A 25,396-nucleotide genomic window follows, 5' to 3' on the forward strand; every position below is an offset into this window, starting at 1 on the left:
GTAACTTTGGTAATTTTTTTGCCAATGCGACTAAAATTAGGAGATTTACTAATTTGGACGTGCTTATTACTTGTGCCAAATGGCAAAATTATAGCCCGAAAGAGGCAAATTTTGGAATTTTTTATTTATTTTGAAAATGATCCAAAGACTGCGATATAAAATCAGTAACAGTAGTGACTTGACTAATTTTAACACCAATTCGACTAAATTCGGGGAGATTACAATTTTAGACTTTCTTGTTAACTGTGCTAAATTTCAAAATTATAGACCAAAGGAGACAAATTTTGAAATTTTTTATTTTGAAAATGATTTGAAAACTGCCAAACATTTTAATAAGAGATGTAACTTGACTAATTTTAACGCCAATTCGACTAAATTTGGGGAGATTACTAATTTAGATCTGTTTATTAATTGTGCTAAATTTCAAAATTATAGACCGAAAAACCTGAATTTTGCTATTTATTATTTTGAGGATGGATAAAAAATTTTTGAAATAAACATATTAAGGGTTGTAAGTCTAGTAATTTTGACGCTGGATCATTCAAATTTAGAGAAATCAGTTATGTGGAGTTGCTTATTAACTCTGTCAAATTACAAAATTTTAAGCCAAAAAAGACACATTTTAGAATTTTTTGTTTTAAAAATAAATCAAAAATTGCCAAAAAATAAATAAAAGCTTGTAACTCTGGTAATTTTCACGCCACATTAACTAAATCTGGGGAGATTACTAATTTAGACTTGCTTATTACTTGTGGCAATTTGCAAAACTATTGACTGAAAGACACAATTTTAGAATTTTTGATTTTGATTATTAGCTGATGACTGCGAAAAAAATTCAGTAGCATTAAATTTTTTTCTGGGTAACCTTTTACTCCTTTGTTAAACGGATGTCTTATTAGCTTAGAACTTATAATCTCAAATCAGCATCTTTTTGGGTCACCATCGTCCATTTCTTTGTCTCTTCCTCAAAGCAGAGATATTTTAACCACCATCTTAATAATATTTCCACTGTTGCACAACGGAAGCTAACAATAATTGTGCATCACCTTATTTGTGTTGCCTGAAGAAGATCGAAGAGATAAGCAGCCAGCTTTCGAAACAAGGGTACTGTCATTTCCTTTACATTTCTCGGGTTATGAAGAAAAATTTTTGACGTGGATTAATCGGTAGAAAGGAAAATTATGGGCGGCAATAAAACCGAGAGATGCAGAGCCCATTTTACCTCGTTGCATAAACGGGTATTTTTGTTCTCTTTGTTGGTTCGCAGGCCGTGACAATGTGTAATCAAAATAATAATAATTTTGTTTTTGGTTTGGCTTAAATTAGAATTTACTCTTATCGCCCACAGTGAATGGCGTAGTTTCAATTGTTACACATTACAGTGTTTGTAGCTATGAAACAATTGCCTTGAAATTTTTATCGGCTTTAAAAGAATTAGACTTTGGGTTGTTTATCAACATTAGAGTTTTGGAGGCTAAAATTAATTGGTTTCATACAAAACTGGCGAAATTTTTGAAATTATGGTTTCGGGGCGAAAACTGCAATTAGTATCATTGAATTATACATCAATCGAAAGGTCAGCTTGCAATCTATCAACTGGTCAAATCTCAGATCGATAGGGCAAGCAGTTTACGAGGGGCGATCAAAAAACGAAAAATAAAAAAAAATTATCGATTGTGCCGAAAAATTTGTTTGCCCAAAAAATGAACCATCGAATTTTCGACTTTTGAGGGCGGATTCTAAAGTAAAATGACCCGAGAAAAACGATGGTAAAAACAGTTTCTCAAAATCTTTTGTAGTTTCGGAAATATTGAGTTTTAAAAATTTTACAACTCCAAATTCAATTTCTGAAACTTTGATCGCTCATAACTCAGTTATTTGTTGTCGTACGTAAATGTGAGGCCCAGATTTAGAATCTGCCCAAAATTCTGCGTAAGATGAGCCCTAACAACACAAAAATAATTAACCTATCGACCGCAGAAATTTGACATAGTTTCAGTCATTCGACGAATTCACCAGCCAGCAATCTGCATGACTTTGATCAAACAAATCAATTTTATTCATAATCATAACCAACTAAAAGAACGTCTATTTAAAAAACAGGATCCCATTAAAATATGGCTTGCTGAGTTACTGCCTGAAGTGAACTTAATCTATTACCCAAGACGACAAATTCCGATCAGATTACCTCACGCACCGGCCTCCAAATTTCACTTCTACCAACTTGAATTCTTAATTGTTTACAATTAGTAAGGGTTGCCAACTCACATTGTAAAACCCACCGAGTAATTCTCTCCCAACGCGATAACAAAAACAAACGGAGTGGCTTCCGGATTCAGCAACTTTGCTAATGTTTACTCTTGGAGTTAATTGCGCAACTGAAAAAATAAAAAAGTGCCTCTTCTAGTTGTTGCCGTTCTCTGAAGCATTTTATGATGTTTATTCGGTAGCTCCAATATCGTAGCCTCGCACACGCGACGTTTTCCGTTCAATTAAACGTTCGAAATGGACGTGTTTGTTTTAGTTTGATGTAATTTGATGGAGAGTTTATCGTGTTATAGACCTATGATTAACATGTTGGCGTTTAACGGTTCCTTGTAAGCAATTACTGTAATTTCTTTTTCGGGTTTTGTAGAAAAGTGGCTTTTTACAAGCGAATTCATGGCTTGGAGAACCGTTGAACTTCACAGTCTTAAAGGTGCAAACATCTGGATAATTGATACGTTTCCAGCCGGAATTAAAGAAAATGATTTTTTAAAAAGCACAATTGTATTGTTCTGACACGTTGATTATAGCCGTACCCTGAAAGACAAATCTGTTTTCGTATCGCGTTATCGCCAGCATTGAAATTTCTCAAAAAACGGCTTTACCGAGAAACCTGAAAAACCGAAAAAATAAAGAACATGTTCCTCTGCTTACGTGTTCTCGCCGATTTAAAAATGCAGCCCCGCCAACCAAAAAACCTTTAATCTCGTCGTTTTTCTGGCGGTAATTGGCAAAGTGACTCGCCACTTCTCTCAGTCCAGAAAACTCGCGCAAATTGATATAATATCAGTGCGGCAGTTTCCAGTAAGCGCCGGATAACTTTCAAAAGTCAAGTTTATCTAGTTTTTACCGAGTCTGTGGCTACATCAACCTCGGGCCGTAATTACAAAGTAATTAAATTATGCAAACTTTGAAAAGTGGATGGATAGGAGAGTCGTGATTTTTTAGACGCGAGAATTTGAGTGGATTCTGGAAAAACGGTGGACCGTGGGAACAGAAGCACCGGAAAGGCGCTTTTCTTCTTGATCCGGGCTCATTTGTATTCGACGCAGGATTCGTTACGGGCTAGTTGCGGTTTCGGACGGCATGCAAATGGAGGGAACTAACCTGGGAAGTTGCCATATTGGGAAATTTCAACGAGTGGCAAATTGGCTTAGAATTTATGTCAATTTTTAGAAACATTCTGTAAATTCGGCAATTTTAATGATAATGCTGTCGAGTTTGGTGGACTTGTTACTTAAGAGGCGTTTATGAAGTGTACTAAATTACAGACTTTTAGATCATGAATTACGAATTTTAGAATTTGTTGTTTCTAGGACTAACTGGAATTTTAAAATTTTCTAAAATATTTTTTTAAATTTGACAGTTTTGACACTAAAGTGATCAAATTTGGTGGGCTTGTTATTTTAGGAACGTTTATTGAGTGTACTAAATTACACAATTTTAGATCAAGAATTGCGAATTTTAGAAATTTTTATCTCGGCTAGGAAAAACTCGAAATCCAAAATTTAAAAATACTGTAAATTCGTCAATTTTGACGATAACGCTGTTAAATTTGGTGGGCTTGTTATTTAAGAAGCGATTATAAAGCGTAATAAATAACAGAATTGCGAAATTGTGAATTTTCTTTAGACTTTTCTTTAGACCAGGAAGATCTCGAACTTTAAATTTAAAAAAATGTATGTAAATTTGACAATTTTGACGATATTGCTGTCAAATTTGGTGGACTTGTTACTTCAAAGGTCTTTATAATGTGTACAAAATTAGAAAATTTTAGACCACGAATTACGAATGTTATAATTTTTTATTTGAACTTGGAAGAACTCGAAATTCAAATTTTTCAAAAAAATTTTGACGATAATGCTGACAAATTTTGTGGACTTGTTACTTAATAGGCGTTTATAAAGTCTAAATTACAGAATTTTAGATCTCGAATTACAAATTTTAGAATTTTTTATTTGGACCAGGAACATTTCGAACTTTTTTTTTTTTTATTTTATAAATACGACAATTTTGACGATAGATAACGCTGTCAAATTTGGTGGGTTTGTTACTAAAGAGGCAATTGATTGTAAAGCGTACTAAATTACAGAATTTTAGGCCACGAATCGCGAATTTTTTAATTTTTTATTTGGATCAGGAAGATCTCGAACTTCTAATAAAAAAAAATTGTAAATTTGACAATTTTGACGATATTGCTGTCAAATTTGGTGGACTTATTACTAAACAGGCTTTTATAATGTGCACCAAATTACAGAATTTTAGACCACGAATTACGAATTTTATAATTTTTTATTTGGACTTGGAAAAACTTGAAATTCAAATTTTTCAAAAAAAATTGTAAATTTGGCAATTTTGACGATAATGCTGTCAAATTTGCTGGAATTGTTACTGAAGAGGCTTTTATAAAGTGTACTAAATTACAGAATTTTAGATCACGAATTACAAATTTTAGAATTTTTATTTGGACCAAAAAGATCTTGAACTTTAAATTAAAAAGAAATTGTAAATTTGACAATTTTAACGATAATGCTGTCGAATTTGGTGAACTTGTTACTTCAAAGGCGTTTATAAAGTATACTAACTTACAGAATTTTAGACCACGAATTGCGAATTTTTGAATTTTTTATTTGGACTAGGAAGAACTCGAACTTCAAATTTTCTGAAAAAATTGGTAAATTGTACAATTTTGACGATTTTACTGTCAAATTTGGTGGACTTGTTACTTACTACAGAGGCCTTTATGAAGTGTATGAAATTACAGAATTTTAGATCAAGAATTACGAATTTTAGAATTTTTTATTTGGACCAGGAAGATTTGGAACTTCAAATTAAAAAAAATAAATTGTAAATTTGACATTTTTGACGATAATGCTGTCGAATTTGGTGGACTGTTACTTAGAAGGCGTTTCTAAAGTGTACTAAATTATAGAATTTTAGATCAAGAATTACGAATTTTAGAATTTTTTATTAGGACCAGGAAGATCTCGAAATTAATTTTTTTTTTTAAATTTACCAATTTTGTTGATACTGCTGTCAAATTTGGTGGACTTGTTAGTTACGAGGCGTTTATGAAGTGTATTAATTTACAGAATTTTAGACCATGAACTGCGAATTTTAGAATTTTTTATTTGGACTAGGAAGAACTCAAACTTTAATTTTTTTTAAAAAATTTGTAAATTTTACAATTTTGACGATATTGCTGTCAAATTTGGTGGACTTGTTACTAAAGAGGCCTTTATGAAGTGTACTAAATTACAGAATTTCAGATCACGAATTGCGAATTTTAGAATTTTTTATTAGGGCCAGGAAGATCTCGAAATTATTTTTTTTTTAAATTTGTAAATTTGCCAATTTTGACGACATTGCTGTCAAATTTGGTGGACTTGTTACTAAAAAGGCTTTTATGAAGTGTACCAAATTACAGAATTTTAGATCAAAAATTACGAATTTTAGAACTTTTTATTTATATTAGGACCAGGAAGATCTCGAAATTAATTTTTTTTATATTTGTAAATTTGCCAATTTTGTTGATACTGCTGTCAAATTTGGTGGACTTGTTAGTTAGGAGGCGTTTATGAAGTGTATTAATTTACAGAATTTAAGACCATGAACTGCGAATTTTAGAATTTTTTATTTGGAGTAGTAAGAACTCAAACTTTAATTTTTTTTAAAAAATTTGTAAATTTTACAATTTTGACGATTTTGCTGTCAAATTTGGTGGACTTGTTACTAAAGAGGCCTTTATGAAGTGTACTAAATTACAGAATTTTAGACCACAAATTGCGAATTTTAGATTTTTTTCTTTTGGACTAGAAGGAACTTGAACTTCAGTTAAAAAAAAATTTTGTAAATTTGGCAATTTTGTTGTTATCTGTCGAATTTAGGCGTTTATGAAGTGTAATAAATTTCAGAATTTTACATCACGAATTTCGTATTTTAGAATTTTTCATTTCTAGAAAAACTTGAATTTCAAAATTTTCTAAAACATTTTTTAAATCCGACAATTTTGACGCTACAGCGACCAAAATTTGGTGGGCTTGTTATTTTAGGAACGTTTATTGAGTGTGCTAAATTACAAAATTTTAGATCTCGAATTACAAATTTTAGAATTTTCTTAATTTGGACAAAGAAGAACTTTTTGAAAAAAAATTGTAAACTTGACAATTTTGATGATATTGCTGTAAAATTTGGTAGAGTTGTTACTTAAGAGGCGTTTATAAAGTGTACTAAATTACAGAATTTTAGATCACAAATTACGAATTTTAGAAATTTTTGTTTCTCGGAAGGCCTGGAAATTTTAATTTTTCCAATAAATCTTGTAAATTTGACAATTTTAACGTTAATGTAATCAGATTTAGTGAAATTTTTACTTGAGTGGGTTTTATTGAATATACCAAATTACAGAATTTTAGAATAAACCGCAAAAATTTTAGAACGTTTCATTTATAACATAGGACTAAAAACTAAAAATTGAAATATATTTAAAACGCCATAAATTCGACAGTACTGACAGTAAAGTAATGAAATTTGGTGAACTTGTTTCTTTAGATGCGTTTATTAAGTGTTCTAAATTACAACATTGTAGATCCAGAATTAAGAATTTTAGATATTGTCAAATGTTGGTCGAACTCAAAATCTAAAATTTTCTAATAAATTTGTTAGATTCGACAGTTTTAATCCTAAAACAGTGAAATTTGGTGGACTTCTTGCTTTAGAAGCATTTATTCAGTGTACCAAATAATAGAATTTTAGAACAAGAATTAAAATTTTTAGAATTTTTTATTTGCAGAACGAAACTTGAATAAGCGAATTTTACAAATTTTACAAATACCTGCGAGTCCTGACCTGATGGAAATGACGTCCAAAATTCGCTGCCTATCGTAATCACCCCGATTTCCTTCCCGGCGCGGAACAGTCCAGCACCCAAACCCAAATACCAATTTTACTATCTATTTACGACTTCCTGTCATATTGCGCCGTCCAAAAATACCCGCCGCCGCCTCTTCATCGCACACTTTTCCAGCCCATCTCGTGCCAAAATCCAGCACGCCATGGAAATGACAAGTGCAACAGGAAGGCCGTCGACCCACCGAATCTCGCTATTTCCGTAATATTCACCTGTCCGTTGCGTAAATCCACGATTCGTGTAAATTTAACAACACGCGAAGAAAGGCTCGCATCTTCGCCGGTTTCTTCGAACTAATTAGCGCCGATTTAATGGTCGCGGTGTAAATTATTCACAAATGCTATCGACAGTCCATTAGACGTTATAATTATTTAATTACGCCCATTTACCTTCTAATATCGGAGGAGGCTGGGTGTGTGATGGAAACGCGGACGGGGAAATCGGCGCTTGGCTGTCACGAGCGAGGATCGAACACATAAGAGCACGCATATTTAATGCACATTTACCTTGATGCTAGTTGAGACGGACACGCTTCAAGGATATGGAGGTTAATTAGTGTTAAAGCTGGTTAATCCGCTGGCTGGGGGTGTGAAGGAGGATTTTTCTCCAAGCCGAAGGAATGCAAGACGGATTAACAGTACAAATTTGAGATTAATTCTTCGACATGTGGCGTCCCATAAATTTGGTTAATTAAGAGCATTGTCGCTTCTTCTGCCAACATTGCAGTGTCACCAAATCAACTCCGGCTAAATTAATGGGCACCTGGGGCTCCGCAATCAAAAGGTGACTGTGGCGAAATTCTGCATAAATTTCAATGCGCTCTGTGGGAAACTGCATCAAAAGTCGGATCATAACAGCCCAGAATAACTTTCTTCAATTGCTTTTGTTTACCGCGGAGTCAAAACATTGCCTCTAGGTCATGCCGATGTTTTGCAAGTTGCGTGGATGAGCGGAAACCCTCGCAGATTTGCCTTTCTAAAAAAGGATTGGATTAATTATTGAATCATGCAGAAATGGCGTTAACAATGCTGTGCCCACGGCCATGGAGTCATTACGCTGAACCATTTCGAGGAAACTGGGGCATTGGCTTAAGCGCCGTTTAGACTCGGAGTGACTTCAATGCCCGATGAAGGGTCTTCAGCTTCTGTCTTCTGTATTTGTTGTCGGAGCTGAATTTTAGTCGCAGATTTGGAATCTGCGGAAAATTCTGCGTACTCTGATGTACAATACTTAAGTTTACTCTAAAAAATAAGCGCGATATTGAAAGTTTGGTATAGTTTTAGTCATGAATTTTTGCGAAAATTTGCAAATTTCTTATGTAAAAAATCGCGAGAAGAACGATGGCGCAAACCGCATCTTAATATCTGTATTAGTTTCCGAGATATCGAGCACGAATTGTTTGGAACCTTGAAAAATTTGGCTCTCTGGCGCCAACCCAAAAATTCAATCAGCCATAACTCTCTTATTTGTTGACGAAAATTGAAAATTCTTGCAGGTTTGGATTCAGCGTGTCATTCTGCGTAAAATGAGTCCAAATTTGTCGAGTTCGCTCAACAAATAAACGAGGCATTAGCTTAAGCGCCGTTTAGACTCGAAGTGACTTCAATGCCCAATGCGGCGCAGTTCGCGATCGCCAATAGTCTAGACAAGGCTTTAGCCGATCAAGATTAAACGGGCGTGGGAGGAGGTGGCGCAACCGCCCCCTCCTCGTCACTCGATGTTATCGCAGCCTCCCCTGCCGTCTTCCTGGTGCCAGGGTCAAGGCTGCTTTTCCGTCCCCAAAAGCCGGTGAAAGTCCAAGTCCTATAATAGCCAATTAGGGTCTTTGAAAGAACGGTCTAAAATTGACCTCCTCGGCGCTTATCTAACCAGAATAATGCACCATTTCACAATTATCGATTGTTCGCGCATTTCCTTATTTAAATGCAAATTGCCGTGACTGTGGTATCGATTACGGGCCAAAAGTAGGGCAAAAGCCTCACATATCACCTGTTTGAAATGTCACATGTACGACTGACCACAACGAGCGATCTCTTCCTCTAGGCGCGGCACGCCAGCGTGAAAATAAGAGTCCAATTAGCCCGCCAATATACGACCATATGGGTCCGTCCGGCTCATTAACTCCGATAGATTTATTCGGCACACATCGACAAACTGTTGCGAGAGGAAATCACGGTAAATATCCAAGTCATTTGCTTAAGTGCGAACAGATGCGTTCACCGTTACCTCCACGACATTTCGATGGGGCTCAGATCCGGCCGGCTCACCCTTGACAACGGTGCCTCCATAACTCATTCAGTCACACACTGTGCGTATTTACAAGGAGAAAGACGGCAATTTATCATATTCCGACGCCTACAATTGATTGGAAATCATAATTCAATAGTCTCTAATTGTTTTTAATTAATCTAGCAGGGATCGGCGAGTGCGCTGCAGGAAGAACGTGAAATATGGGAGTGTTTTTCGACTTTGCGCTTCACACATCTGGGGAATTTCTTTTTTATTAACTACTGTTTATGTTTTGGGCGCGTTCCAACTGGACGAAGCTCCGCTAGTTGATTAGGTTTCACCGGTCTGGTGCGGCTCCAAGGATGAATAACCGATAAATGAAAATAGAGCGAAAACTGAAAGATACTTACTTAAATTCGTCTGTTTGACAGCTCGAGGTTAAACAATTGATATGCGAAGGTGCCGTGGGTTTTGGAATGTCAAAATCGGCAGTGCTGCCAACAGGTTTGGACTTTTGAAGGGCAATAACTCAGTTATTTGTTGTCGTACGTTGATTTTAAGAACGGATTTGGAATCTGCGCGAAATTCTGCGTTAAATGTGCTCTAATGATCTTATTTTACTCCAAAAATGAGCGAGATATCGACTTAGAACTTGGTCAATTTTAGTCGTAAATTTTTCGGAAAAACTTTTGACTTTTGGAAAATCGAAGAACGGTTTCTTAGCTAAAAAGGCGCGAGAAAAACGATGGCGAAAACCGTTTCTTTTGATTTGTCGTAGTTTCCGAGATATTGAGCACGAATTGTTTCGAACCTTCAAAAATTTGGACTAGGAAAAAGTCGAAATTTAAATTTAAAAAAAATATATGTAAATTTGACAATTTTGACGATAATGCTGCCAAATTTGGTGGAGTTGTTACTTAAGAGGCGTTTATGAAGTGTATTAAATTACAGAATTTTAGATCATAAATTGCAAATTTTAGAATTTTTTATTTAGACTAGGAAAAACTCGATATCGAATTTAAAAAAAAATATAATAAATTTAACAATTTCGACGATAATGCTGTCAAATTTGGTGGGTTTGTTACTTACGAGGCGCTTGTTTAGTGTTCTAAATTTCAGAATTTTAGATCACAAATTTTGTAGTTTTTAGAAAAAACTTAAATTTCAATTTTTTTTAAATTCGACAATTTTGACGCTACTGTGACCAAATTTCGTGAACTTGCTATTTTAGCAACGTTTATTAAGTGTGCGAAATTACAAAATCTTAGATCTTAAATTACAAATTTTAGAATTTTTCATTTGGACTATGAAGAAATTTTCGAAAAAAATATTTTAATTTGACAATTTTGACGATAATGCTGCCAAGTTTGGTGGGTTTGTTACTTAAGAGGCGCTTGTTTAGTGTTCTAAATTTCAGAATTTTAGATCACGAGTTTTGTAGTTTAGAATTTTTCATTTTTAGAAAAAAAATAAATTTCAATTTTTTTTAAATTAGACAGTTTTGACGCTACAGTGACCAAATTTGGTGAACTTGCTGTTTTAGCAAGGTTTATAAAGTGTGCTAAATTACAAAATCTTAGATCTTAAATTACAAATTTTAGAATTTTTCATTTCGACTATGAACAAATTTTCGAAAAAAATATGTAAATTTGACAATTTTGACGATAATGCTGCCAAGTTTGGTGGGTTTGTTACTTAAGAGGCGCTTGTTTAGTGTTCTAAATTTCAGAATTTTAGATCACTAGTTTTGTAGTTTAGAATTTTTCATTTTTAGAAAAAATTTAAATTTCAATTTTTTTTAAATTAGACAGTTTTGACGCTACAATGACCAAATTTGGTAAACTTGTTATTTTAGCAACGTTTATTAATTGTGCTAAATTACAAAATCTTAGATCTTAAATTAAAACTTTTAGAATTTTTCATTTGGACTATGAAGAAATTTTCGAAAAAAATATGTAAATTTGACAATTTTGACAATAATGCTGCCAAGTTTGGTGGGTTTGTTACTTAAGAGGCGCTTGTTTAGTGTTCTAAATTTCAGAATTTTAGATCACTAGTTTTGTAGTTTAGAATTTTTCATTTTTAGAAAAAATTTAAATTTCAATTTTTTTTAAATTAGACAGTTTTGACGCTACAATGACCAAATTTGGTGAACTTGTTATTTTAGCAACGTTTATTAAGTGTGCTAAATTACAAAATCTTAGATCTTAAATTAAAACTTTTAGAATTTTTCTTTTGGACTATGAAGAAATTTTCGAAAAAAATATGTAAATTTGACAATTTTGACAATAATGCTGCCAAGTTTGGTGGGTTTGTTACTTAAGAGGCGCTTGTTTAGTGTTCTAAATTTCAGAATTTTAGATCACTAGTTTTGTAGTTTAGAATTTTTCATTTTTAGAAAAAATTTAAATTTCAATTTTTTAAATTAGTCAGTTTTGACGCTACAGTGACCAAATTTGGTGAACTTGTTATTTTAGCAAGGTTTATTAAGTGTGCTAAATTACAAAATCTTAGATCTTAAATTACAAATTTTAAAATTTTTCATTTGGACTATGAAGAAATTTTCGAAAAAAATATTTTAATTTGACAATTTTGACGATAATGCTGCCAAGTTTGGTGGGTTTGTTACTTAAGAGGCGCTTGTTTAGTGTTCTAAATTTCAGAATTTTAGATCACTAGTTTTGTAGTTTAGAATTTTTCATTTTTAGAAAAAATTTAAATTTCAATTTTTTAAATTAGTCAGTTTTGACGCTACAGTAACCAAATTTGGTGAACTTGCTGTTTTAGCAAGGTTTATAAAGTGTGCTAAATTACAAAATCTTAGATCTTAAATTACAAATTTTAGAATTTTTCATTTCGATTATGAACAAATTTTCGAAAAAAATATGTAAATTTGACAATTTTGACGATAATGCTGCCAAGTTTGGTGGGTTTGTTACTTAAGAGGCGCTTGTTTAGTGTTCTAAATTTCAGAATTTTAGATCACTAGTTTTGTAGTTTAGAATTTTTCATTTTTAGAAAAAATTTAAATTTCAATTTTTTTTAAATTAGACAGTTTTGACGCTACAATGACCAAATTTGGTAAACTTGTTATTTTAGCAACGTTTATTAATTGTGCTAAATTACAAAATCTTAGATCTTAAATTAAAACTTTTAGAATTTTTCATTTGGACTATGAAGAAATTTTCGAAAAAAATATGTAAATTTGACAATTTTGACAATAATGCTGCCAAGTTTGGTGGGTTTGTTACTTAAGAGGCGCTTGTTTAGTGTTCTAAATTTCAGAATTTTAGATCACTAGTTTTGTAGTTTAGAATTTTTCATTTTTAGAAAAAATTTAAATTTCAATTTTTTTTAAATTAGACAGTTTTGACGCTACAATGACCAAATTTGGTGAACTTGTTATTTTAGCAACGTTTATTAAGTGTGCTAAATTACAAAATCTTAGATCTTAAATTAAAACTTTTAGAATTTTTCTTTTGGACTATGAAGAAATTTTCGAAAAAAATATGTAAATTTGACAATTTTGACAATAATGCTGCCAAGTTTGGTGGGTTTGTTACTTAAGAGGCGCTTGTTTAGTGTTCTAAATTTCAGAATTTTAGATCACTAGTTTTGTAGTTTAGAATTTTTCATTTTTAGAAAAAATTTAAATTTCAATTTTTTAAATTAGTCAGTTTTGACGCTACAGTGACCAAATTTGGTGAACTTGTTATTTTAGCAAGGTTTATTAAGTGTGCTAAATTACAAAATCTTAGATCTTAAATTACAAATTTTAAAATTTTTCATTTGGACTATGAAGAAATTTTCGAAAAAAATATTTTAATTTGACAATTTTGACGATAATGCTGCCAAGTTTGGTGGGTTTGTTACTTAAGAGGCGCTTGTTTAGTGTTCTAAATTTCAGAATTTTAGATCACTAGTTTTGTAGTTTAGAATTTTTCATTTTTAGAAAAAATTTAAATTTCAATTTTTTAAATTAGTCAGTTTTGACGCTACAGTAACCAAATTTGGTGAACTTGCTGTTTTAGCAAGGTTTATAAAGTGTGCTAAATTACAAAATCTTAGATCTTAAATTACAAATTTTAGAATTTTTCATTTCGATTATGAACAAATTTTCGAAAAAAATATGTAAATTTGACAATTTTGACGATAATGCTGCCAAGTTTGGTGGGTTTGTTACTTAAGAGGCGCTTGTTTAGTGTTCTAAATTTCAGAATTTTAGATCACGAGTTTTGTAGATTAGAATTTTTCATTTTTAGAAAAAATTTAAATTTCAATTTTTTTTAAATTAGACAGTTTTGACGCTACAGTGACCAAATTTGGTGAACTTGCTATTTTAGCAACGTTTATTAAGTGTGCTAAATTACAAAATCTTAGATCTTAAATTACAAATTTTAGAATTTTTTATTTGGACTATGAAGAAATTTTCGAAAAATATATGTAAATTTGACAATTTTGACGATAATGCTGCCAAATTTACTGTTGTTACTTAAGAGGCGTTTATCAAGAGTACAAAGTTACAGAATTTTAGATCACGAATTGTAAATTTTAGATTTTTTTTTTCTCGGAATGTCTCGAAATTTTAGTTTTTCTAATAGTTCTTGTAAATTTGACAATTTAGAGGTCATTTTGGGGTGATTTTCAAGGTGAAAACGACATTTAATACCTTTGTGTTCGCGAAAAATCGACTATTGAATTTTTTGCTTTTGAGAACTTTTTCTAATGAGCCCAGAAAAAGAATGGTGCAAATCGCATCTCAAATAGTTTCCGAGGTATTTAACTTTAAAAATTAGGAAAAATTAGGAAAAATCAACTACTCAAAACTTTGATCGGCCATAACTTAGTTAAAGATTTGGAATCTGTGGAAAATTCTGCGTAAAATGATGTATAATAACGCAAGTTTACTCCAAAAATTGAATTTTTGTGATTGCTAAATCGTCATTCATGAATCCGCAGCTATGTAAAAGAACATAGTGCGCATTTACAAATTAAATTAAGATCGTCATTCCCTTTGCTTCCGCCTGTACAAAAACGCAAAGCCCACTTGACGCTCGATGACAGAGAACGACCTCTTCGAATTCCATTTGGGAAAGTGAAACTATCATTCTACGAGTACCACCATTTATCAAATTGAAGCGCTGGCATCCCAACTCTTCAAATTCTGGAAATATTTGATCAAACCGCTAATTTCACAGTCGATATTGACGTATCAAGGCCGCTGGATGTTCCGGAAATACTTCACGGGCATTAAAACAGGACCTTGAAGATTCAGCCGCCACCAAGCGAATATCTCCACGTGCAATTGCTTCTTTATTGTGCGCCACGTGTAGAGTCAATCCAATTACCGGTCTTAGGAGATTCCGCGAAATTATCCGCTGTCTCCACGTGGGGGCGATAACTGTTCCGACCGGAATAGACAAAGGTTCTTCTCGTTCATTAATCTGATTATTTACGGTCCGCGAATTTCGTCTTGAATGATAGGATTTAATGAAATTATGAGAAAACGGGGAGATTCGTCACTCCCACGCCGAAGAATGGGAAAAAATTCCCAAACAATGATTAGCATTTCATTCCGAGAACTCGCGACACACTTCATGGAATTTATTGTCGAGCATCCGAGCTGCGTTTATGCATATTGCATAAACTGCATTTTTACACTTTGGTGTAAATGAATTGCTTTAACCTACGTAATTTATGTGGAAGAAACGTGTGCAAACGCAGACGCGAGAATGCAGGAGGCATACTTTGGTCTGGTGTTTGAGGAAATCGAAAGAAGGCACCTAGTTACAGTTTCAACGTGGCCAAAAATAAAGGAAAAGTGGGTGGAGAGAGGCGGGAGAATATCAGATGAGATCATTTCCAGAGTCTGTATTGTTTTATTGCAATTGGTTTGTTTTCGTTGGAGGAATAAGAGGAAAGTGGAGCAACTCTGTTGACAGCAAAAAAGACGATTTTGTTTTGAGTTGACTCGAAGTCAGACCCTCGTCAACCTTTAATTTGATAACTTCATTACATTATCATGTCCGACTGTTAAATTGTATCCAAACTGAAACTGTTAAGTAAACTAGTTCGTACTTTCTCGCAGTTATGTCTTTTATCTAATTTTATTCAAGTGCGATCACCACATGCTACACTTCCATCCTCCCATCTCTTTCATCTTTTATGACTTTGGCAAGATAGGCGTATCTAGACCATCTCAAAATCGTGACCTCCTCAGTAATTAACTAATTGTTGGCCTCAACCCATGAGAACTGCAAAGTCGCTCCATCAACCCATATCTTCATTATTCCGATCCATGCACGGTTGGTACAGGCAGCAGCAAGAGAAATGGGCTCATGGGTTGGATGTCGGAGATCTTAATTTGTTGATGCGCACTATGTTTTTACACAGCCGTGGATTTATGAAGCAAAATCGTTTTCAAACCTCCAAAATTTTGGCCTTCTGGCGGCAACCCGAAATTTCAAACGTCTCTAAATCAGTTGTTTGTTGACGTACAAGAAAAATTAAAATATTTTTGGATTCAGCGCGAAATTCTGCGTTAAATGAGCGCATATAGCTTAAATTTTCTTAACAAATAAACGAGATATCGACCCAAATATTATTATAGAGGGTGTTTTTGGGGTCATTTTTAAGATGCTGTTTTGGGGCGAAAACTGCGTTTGTTATTATTGAATTATATATCGATCGAAAGAGCAGCTCGATGTATATCAACTGGGCAAATCTCAGATCGATGGGGCTAGTAGTTTACGAGAGGTGATCAAAAAACGAAAAATTGAAAATTTTTGATCGATTAAGTCGCAAAGTTTTTTTGACCAAAAAATCGACCATCGAATTTTCGACTTTTGAGGACGGATTCTAAAGTAAAATGCCTCGAGAAAAACGATGGTGAAAACCGTTTCTCAAAATCTTTTGTAGTTTCGGAGATATTAAGCTTTTATTCCAACTCAAAATTCAATATCTAAAACTTTGATCGCTCATAACTCAGTTCTCTGTTGTCGTACGTAAATTTGAGTTCCAGGTTTGGAATCTGCTCAAAATTCTGCGTAAAATGAGCTATAATAGTTCTATTTTACTCCAAAATTAAGTGAGATATCGATATCAGAATTTTTACATAGATTGAGTCGCAAATTTTTTTTGACCAAAAATTGACTATCGAATTTTCGATTTTTGAGGACGGATTCTAAAGTAAAGTGCCCCGAGAAAAACGATGGTGAAAACCGTTTCTCAAAATCTTTTGTAGTTTCGGAAATATTGAGCTTTGAAAATTTTCCAACTCAAAATTTAATTTTCGAAACTTTGATCGCTTATAACTCAGTTATCTGTTGTCTTACGTAAATTTGAGTTTCGGATTTGGAATCTGCGTCAAATTCTCCGTAAAATGAGCTATAATAGTTCTATTTTACTCCAAAATTAAGTGAGATATCGATATCAGAACTTTTACATAGATTGAGTCGCAAAATTTTTTTGATCATAAAATCGACTATCGAATTTTCGACTTTTGAGGACGGATTCTAAAGTAAAATGCCCCGAGAAAAACGATGGTGAAAACCGTTTCTCAAAATCTTTTGTAGTTTCGGAAATATTGAGCTTTGAAAATTTTCCAACTCAAAATTTAATTTTCGAAACTTTGATCGCTTATAACTCAGTTATCTGTTGTCTTACTAAATTTGAGTTCCGGATTTGGAATCTGCGTCAAATGCTGCGTAAAATGAGCTATAATAATTCTATTTTACTTTAAAATTAAGTGAGATATCGATATCAGAACTTTTACATAGTTTTATTCGTGTTTTTTTTTTTCGAAAAACTCTAATTTGCGACTTTTGAAAAATCTAAGAACGATCTTTTAGCTAAAAAATCCCGATAAAAACGATGACGAACACCGTTTCTTTTCATCTGTCGTAGTTTTCGAGATATTGAGCACAGATTGTTTAGAACCTTCAAAAATTTGGCCCTATGGCAACAACTCAAAAATTCAAACTCAGTTATTTGTTGCCCTACGTAGAAAATTCGCCCGGTTTTGTATTCTGCGTAAAATGGGCCCCAATAACGCAAGTTTACTTCAAAAATAAGCGACAGAATTATGATTGCTAAAATCCACGGCTGTGTAAAAAAACATGGTGCGAAATAAAAATTTAACGAAACCTCACAAATATTACCAGTTTCAACCAAACCCCACGAGCTCATTTCTTTTGCCGTTGACTGTACATTCTTCAGTCCCACCAGTGATGGACCGTGACGCAAAAATTCGTACCCAGAGGCGTCCGCAGCCCAAATCCATTAATAATGGTTGCGATTAATCTACGAAATGGGAATCGAGATGCACTGCAATAAATCCCGAAGAAACGTTTCCTGCGGAGTCACCGCACGTTTTCCTTTTGCCGATGTTTCGATACGCGAGCGCTGGAGGGAAATCGAAGAAGTGTCCTTCGGAGGATTTCCCTTTTCCCGCGTTGGGCAAGTGGTCGTGACAGTGACCCCGAGACCTTTGCAGGTCGTTTGTCATGGGTCGATGGGCAGACAACAATGCGACTATGCATAGTCTTCACGGTGACTTAAACAAAAAGCGGGGAAGATCGTGATGGTGGCGCAGCCACTTCGGATGGTTATTACGTTAATTAAGGAGACGTGGGAAAAATGATGCGGGGATAAAGAACGGACGCTAATGAACACGTACAATGAGATGGGCTTAGGGTTTATGTTTGTTGATTCTTCCGGAGTTTCCGGAGTTCTAACCAGTTCGTCTTCGACAGTTTGCCTCCGGTCAATTCGTCCCTAATGCAATTTGCCTCCAGTCTTGGTGTGATCTTTGATAATAATTGAAGAACGTAATTTATATAATTTTACTTAAAATTGATATCCGCATGACAACGTAGTTATACTATACTAAGAAAATTTGTTTTATTACAATTAAGAAAATTAATTAATAAAATTGTCGCTAGTAAATAAAAACATTTATAGAGAAGACAAAAAAAAATGGTGGTCGAATAGTCAAACGACAGTTTTTTGGTTTTTTCAGACCTGAAATTACAAATTTTGGCACGAATTTTGGTAATTTTAATGCTGCAGTAACGAAATTTTGCAATTACAAACTTCTAAAGCCACAGGGAGGGCTTTTAGAAATTTTCATTTTGAAGACGAGCCAAAAGTTTCTAATATTTTCTATTCGGACCTGTAATTTTTACAGTTTTGGCAGTTTTGACGCTAGGGCATTGAAATTTGGGGAGATTACTATTCTTAACTTTTTTACTGTTTGTCCCAAATCTCAAATTTTTTGAAACACAGGGACGGATTTTAGAAATTTTTATTTTGAAGACGAGCCAAAAATTTCCAATATTTTTCATTCGGACGTGTAATGTTGACAGTTTTGACGCTAGGGCATTGAAATTTGGGGAAATTACTATTTCTGACTCTATGACTGCCTGTGTGAAATCTCAAATTTTTTAAGCAACAGGGACGGATTTTAGAAATTTTCATTTCCATCAAGAGTAGCCAAAAATATACAATATTTTCTATTCGGGGGTGTAGTTTTGACAGTTTTGATGCTAGGGCAGTTAAATTTGGAGAAATTAATATTTTTGACTTGTTGACTGTTTGTCTCAAATACAAAATTTTTCAAGCCACAGGGACGGATTTTACAAATTTTTATTTTGAAGACGAGCCAAAAATTTCCAATATTTTTCATTTAGACGTATAATTTTGATAGTTTAGGTGTTAGGGCTTTGAAATTTAGACAGATTACATTTTTCAACTTGTTGACTGTTTGTCCTAAATTCCAATTTTTTGGAACCACAGGGACGGATTTTAGAGATTTTTATTTTGAAGACGACCCAAAAATTGCCAATATTTTCCACTCGGACGTGTAATGATGACAGTTTTGATACTAGGGCATTGAAATTTGGGGAGATTATTACTTTTGTCTTGTTGACTGTCTGTCCCAAATCCGAAATTTTTTGAGCCAGGGACGGATTTTAGAATATTTTTTTTTATCAAGACGAGCCAAAATTTTCCAAAATTATTTATTCGGACGTGTAATTTTGGTAGTTTTGATGCTAGGGTTTCAAAATTTGAAGAAATTACTACTTATAACTTGCTGACTCTCTGTTCTAAATCCTAAATGTTTCGAGCCACAGGGACGGATTTTAGAAATTTTTAGTTTCAAGACGAGTTAAAAATTTTCAATATTTTTCATTCGGACATGTAATGTTGACAGTTTTGACGCTAGGGCATTGAAATTTGGGGAGATTACTATTTATGACTCTATGACTGCCTATGTGAAATCTCAAATTTTTTAAGCAACAGGGACGGATTTTAGAAATTTTCATTTTCATCAAGAGTAGTCAAAAATTTACAATATTTTCCATTCGCGCGTGTAGTTTTGATAGTTTTGATGCTAGGACAGTAAAATTTGGAGAAATTAATATTTTTAACTTGTTGACTGTCTCAAATCCAAAAGTTTTCAACCACAGGGACGGATTTTAGAGATTTTTATTTTGAAGACGACCCAAAAATTGACAATATTTTCCACTCGGACGTGTAATGATGACAGTTTTAATACTAGGGCATTGAAATTTGGGGAGATTATTATTTTTACCTTGTTGACTGTCTGTCCCAAATCCGAACTTTTTTCAGCCACAGGGACGGATTTTAGAAATTCTTATTTTGAAGACGAGCCAAAAATGTTCAATATTTTCCATTTAGACGTATAATTTTGATAGTTTAGGTGTTAGGGCATTGAAATTTAGACAGATTACATTTTTCTACTTATTGACTGTTTGTCCTAAATTCCAAATTTTTTGAACCACAGGGACGGATTTTAGAGATTTTTATTTTGAATACGACCCAAAAATTGCCAGTATTTTCCACTCGGTCGTGCAATGATGACAGTTTCGATATTGAAATTTGGGGAGATTGCTATGTTTAACTTGTTGACTGTCTGTCCTAAATCCCAAATTTTTTGAGCCACAAGGACGGATTTTAGAAATTTTCATTTTCATCAAAAGGAGCCAAAAATTTCCAATATTTTCCATTCGGGCGTGTAATTTTGATAGTTTTGATACTAGCGCAGTAAAATTTGGAGAAATTAATATTTTCAACTTGTTGACTGCTTGTCTCAAATCCAAAATTTTTCAAGCCACAGGGACGGATTTTAAAAATTTTTATTTTGAAGACGAGCTAAAAACTTTTAATATTTTCCACTCGGACGTGTAATGATGACAGTTTTGATGCTAGGCCATTGAAATTTAGGGAGATTAGTAGTTTTACCTTGTTGACTGTCTGTCCGCAATCTGAAATTTTTTGAGCCACAGGGACGGATTTTAGAAATTTTTATTTTGAAGACGAGTCAAAAATTTCCAATATTTTTTATTCGGACGTGTAATGTTGACAGTTTTGATTTTAGGGGATTGAAATTTGGGGAGATTACTATTTTTGATTCTTTGACTGCCTGTGCGAAATCTCAAATGTTTTAAGCAACAGGGACGGATTTTAGAAATTTTCATTTCCATCAAGAGTTCCAACATTTTCTATTCGGGCGTGTAGTTTTGATAGTTTTGATGCTAGGGCAGTTAAATTTGGAGAAATTAATATTTTCGACCTATTGATTGTTTGTCTCAAATAAAAAATTTTTCAAGCCACAGGGACGGATTTTAGAAATTTTTATTTTGAAGACGAGCCAAAAATGTTCAATATTTTACATTTAGACGTATAATTTTGATAGTTTAGGTGTTAGGGCATTGAAATTTAGACAGATTACATTTTTTAACTTGTTGACTGTTTATCCTGAATTCCAAATTTTTTGAGCCACAGGGACGGATTTTAGAAATTTTTATTTTGAAGACGAGCCAAAAATTTCCAATATTTTCCATTCGGACGGGTAATGTTGACAGTTTTGACGCTAGGGCATTGAAATTTAGGGAGATTATTATTCTTGACTCTTTGACGGCCTGTGCAAAATCTCAAATGTTTTAAGCAGCAGGGACGGATTTTAGAAATTTTCATTTTCATCAAAAGGAGCCAAAAATTTCCAATATTTTCCATTTGGGCGTGTAATTTTGATAGTTTTGATACTAGCGCAGTAAAATTTGGAGAAATTAATATTTTCAACTTGTTGACTGCTTGTCTCAAATCCAAAATTTTTCAAGCCACAGGGACGGATTTTAAAAATTTTTATTTTGAAGGCGAGCTAAAAACTTTTAATATTTTCCATTCGGACGTGTAATGATGACAGTTTTGATGCTAGGCCATTAAAAGTTGGGGAGATTAGTAGTTTTACCTTGTTGACTGTCCGCAATCTGAAATTTTTTGAGCCACAGGGACGGATTTTAGAAATTTTTATTTTTATCAAGACTAGCCAAAAATTTCTATTCGGGCGTATAATCTTGGCAGTTTTGATGCTAGGGCATTGAAATTTAGAGAAATTACTACTTATAACTTGTTGACTGTCTGTTCTAAATCCTAAATTCTAAATGTTTCGAGCGACAGGGACGAATTTTAGAAATTTTTAGTTTCAAGACGCGCCAAAAATTCGGGCGTGCAATTTTGGCAGTTTTGATGTTAGGGCATTGAACTTTGGGAAAATTACAATTTTTAACTCTTCAATTTTTTTGAGAAACAGGGACGGATTTTAGAATTTTTTATTTTTAAAACGTCCAAAAAAATGCCAATATTTTCCATTCGGACGTGTAATATTGGCAGTTTTGATATTACGGCATTGAAATTTGGGGAAATTACTATCTTGAACTTGTTGACTGTCTGTTCCAAATTCTAAATTTTTCGAACCACAGAGACGGATTTTAGAAATTTTCAATTTCAAGACGAGGGGCAAACTGTCGGGAACGAACTGTCCTCAAATCGCAGCCTTTATCTTCTCAGATTCTCTCTGTATCTCGATTTTTTGTCAATTTCTCGTCGCTCACGAAGGCCGCCCCAGCCAAGGCCGCCACAACCAGCAAAATCGGTAAAAAATCGCAATGACCGCGTGATAAATTGCCGTTTTCTCTTTTTATTTTACCGTTCAATTAGCACGTGATTGATGTCACTATCATCCCGCTGCACAGCTTCACCAATGTCTTTTTAAGCGTATTGTTTTTATGATTTACTACTAATAAAAACTCAAAATTGATGGTACAATAATAAAACTTTTCTTTTTACAAAACAATAAATCCTAGACTCTCGTTTCATCACTGCTCGCTTTTAGGGCCTTCAACGTCTGGAGAAGCGCTTCTATAGAAAAATAATGGCTTGTATTTGTTACAGTTGGATGATGCGGCACTTCAGTTGTACAAAGATGGGGATTATGGGTCTTACCTTGACCTCGAAGCTTCTATCAGTGAACAACAAGAAGAGTTCGAGGGCTTTCAATCAAAGTGAGTACTCAAATTAACGACGCCCTCTTACATCACGATTTTTTCCGTTTTTCGAAAATTTTATTCGGGCGGCTCATTCATCAAATCCTCACACGCCAGCGGTGATATAATCTTGAGGATGGACAAAGCAGTTTTACAAGAGCTGCTAGGCCGCGCGCAACACAAACATGTATTGTGGGTTGCCAGCAATTCAAATTTTGGTGAAGAAAGTTCAGGATTTCTCTAAAGATTCAATTAAACTCCATCATTAATTGGACACAACTTGTTCTGCAATTAAACGTGACATTACGACGGATGTTAAAATCTTTTGTGTATAAATTTTATGGTTGGTTAATCGCGAGCGCGAGTGTTGAAATAATTATTACAACCATCTGCGGGGTTTCTATTAATTTACCGATTTTTCCGCAACACCCGGTAGTAATTAAGCGCCTTTACCTTAAGAAAAATCACTAGAATGCACGTTCTAAATTAATTACCGCTTGATTAAGACACTGTCGACTATAAGACTGTTCTGCATTGCTGCAAAAAACGTCCAAAACCGCCGATTCTTCTCACTCGAGCTCCTCTTAATGTTCACTGATTTATAAAACCGGACAATTATTCGACTCGTTGAAGGCCGCGCGGAGTTTTTCTCGTTTTCCGGTGTCTGCACCATCTGATGGTTTTAGTTTTCGACCGCCTCCGGGAGAATTCTTAGCAAGAGCTGTTGCGACATTTTGACAGGAACAAATCTGTTTTGTTGCTCCATGAAAGAGTCGCAATTGCGAAACCTGGATTTTTTGTTCTGCTTTCGTCATTTTTGCCGAGTGTTCATAAATCAATTTGGATGTCGATACAACTGCAAACAAGTGTTTGCAATAAATTTGTTAGTGCTGATTAGTTATTGAATCAGGATTGACTTAAATTCGATTTAATACAAGTCGTGCGTAGATGTGAAGGTTAAATGAGAGACGGGGAGTTCAATCAACGCTCATTAATTTTTCTTGATCGTTATTGGGCTTTGTTTCAATTATTGCGATCGGAGGTTTTAAAGGATTGGGAGGATGATTGGACGGAAACGCCAGTTTCTTGGTTCTTTTACATCTGAAACTGCACATTTTGACAAGAATTTTGGTAATTTTAATGCTGCAGTAACGAAATTTGGCAATTACAAACTTCTAGAGCCACAGGGACGGATTTTAGAAATCTTCATTTTGAAGACGGGCCTAAAATTTCCAATATTTTCTATTCGGGACGGTAATTTTGACAATTTTGATGTTAGGGCATTGAAATTTGGAGAGATTACTATTTTTAATTTGTTGACTGTTTGTTCTAAATCCCAAATTTTTCGCGCCACAGGGACGGATTTTAGAAATTTTTATTTTCAAGACGAGCCAAAAATTGACAATATTTTCCATTCGGACGTGTAATTTTGGCAGTTTTGATGCTAGGGCATTGAAATTTGGAGAGATTACTATTTTTTACTCTTTGACTGCCCGCGCGAAATCTCAAATTTCTTAAACAACAGGGACGGATTTTCGAAATTTTTATTTTTATCATGACGAGCCAAAAATTTTTGGTATTTTCTATTCGGACGTGTATTTTTGGCAGTTTTCATGTTGGGGCATTAATACTTGGAGAGATTACTACTTTTAACTTGTTGACTGTCTGCTCCAAGTCTCAAATTTTTCGAGCCACAGGGACGGATTTTGGAAATTTTCAGTTTCAATACCAGTCAAAAATCGCCAATATTTTTCATTCAAACGTGTAATTTTGGCAGTTTTGATGTTGGGGCATCAATATTTGGAGAGATTACTACTTTTAACTTGTTGACTGTCTGCTCCAAGTCTCAAATTTTTCGAGCTTCAGGGACGGATTTTAGAAATTTTCAGTTTCAAGACCAATCAAAAATTACCAATATTTTCCATTCGAATGTGTAATTTTGGCAGTTTTGATGTTGTGGCTTTAATACTTGGAGAGATTACTACTTTTAACTTGTTGACTGTGTGCCCCAAGTTTTAAATTTTTCGAGCCACAGGGACGGATTTTAGAAATTTTCAGTTTCAAGACCAGTCAAAAATTGCCAATACATATTTTCCATTTGGACGTGTAATTTTGTCAATTGTGATCTTAGGGCATTCAAATTTGGAGAGATTACTATTTTTAACTCTTTGACTGCCTCTGCGCAATCTCAAATTTTTTAAGCAACAGGGACGGATTTTAGAAATTTTTATTTTCATTAAGACTAGCCAAAAAATGCAATATTTTTTATTCTGACGTGTAATTTTGGCAGTTTGAATATTAGGGCATTGCAATTTGGAGAAATTACTAATTTTAACTCGTTGAGTGTCTGTCCCAAATTTAAAATTTTTTGAGCAACAGGGACGGATTTTAGATATTTTCAGTTTCAAGACGAGCCAAAATTTTTTAATATTTTTCTATTCGGACGTGTAATTTTGACAGTTTTGATGCTAAGGCATTGAAATTTGGGGGGATTACTGTAATCAACTTGTTGACTGTCTGTCCTAAATTCCAAATTTTTCGAACCACAGGGAGGGATTTTAGAAATTTTTAGTTTTAAGACTACTCAAAAATTTCCAATATTTTCCATTCGAACGTGTAATTTTGGTAGCTTTGATGCTATAGC

General features: G+C 33.9%; 1 protein-coding gene across 6 annotated transcripts in view; it reads left to right on the forward strand.

Annotated features, from left to right (window-relative positions):
• The window catches only part of Fhos (Formin homology 2 domain containing), a 101,393-nt gene that overhangs the window by 42,431 nt on the left and 33,566 nt on the right, over nucleotides 1–25,396 (forward strand). For all 6 annotated transcript variants that reach the window (XM_088030818.1, XM_088030819.1, XM_088030821.1 and 3 more), the window contains one exon: nucleotides 22,661–22,770. In XM_088030818.1, the coding sequence (XP_087886944.1) occupies nucleotides 22,661–22,770 (110 nt within the window). The remainder of the gene's footprint in view (nucleotides 1–22,660; nucleotides 22,771–25,396) is intronic.

Source organism: Gnatocerus cornutus, chromosome 2 (assembly GCF_029298725.1).
Source record: "Gnatocerus cornutus isolate USDA-ARS CGAHR chromosome 2, icGnaCorn1.1, whole genome shotgun sequence".
In the NCBI taxonomy this organism is placed as follows: domain Eukaryota; kingdom Metazoa; phylum Arthropoda; class Insecta; order Coleoptera; family Tenebrionidae; genus Gnatocerus; species Gnatocerus cornutus.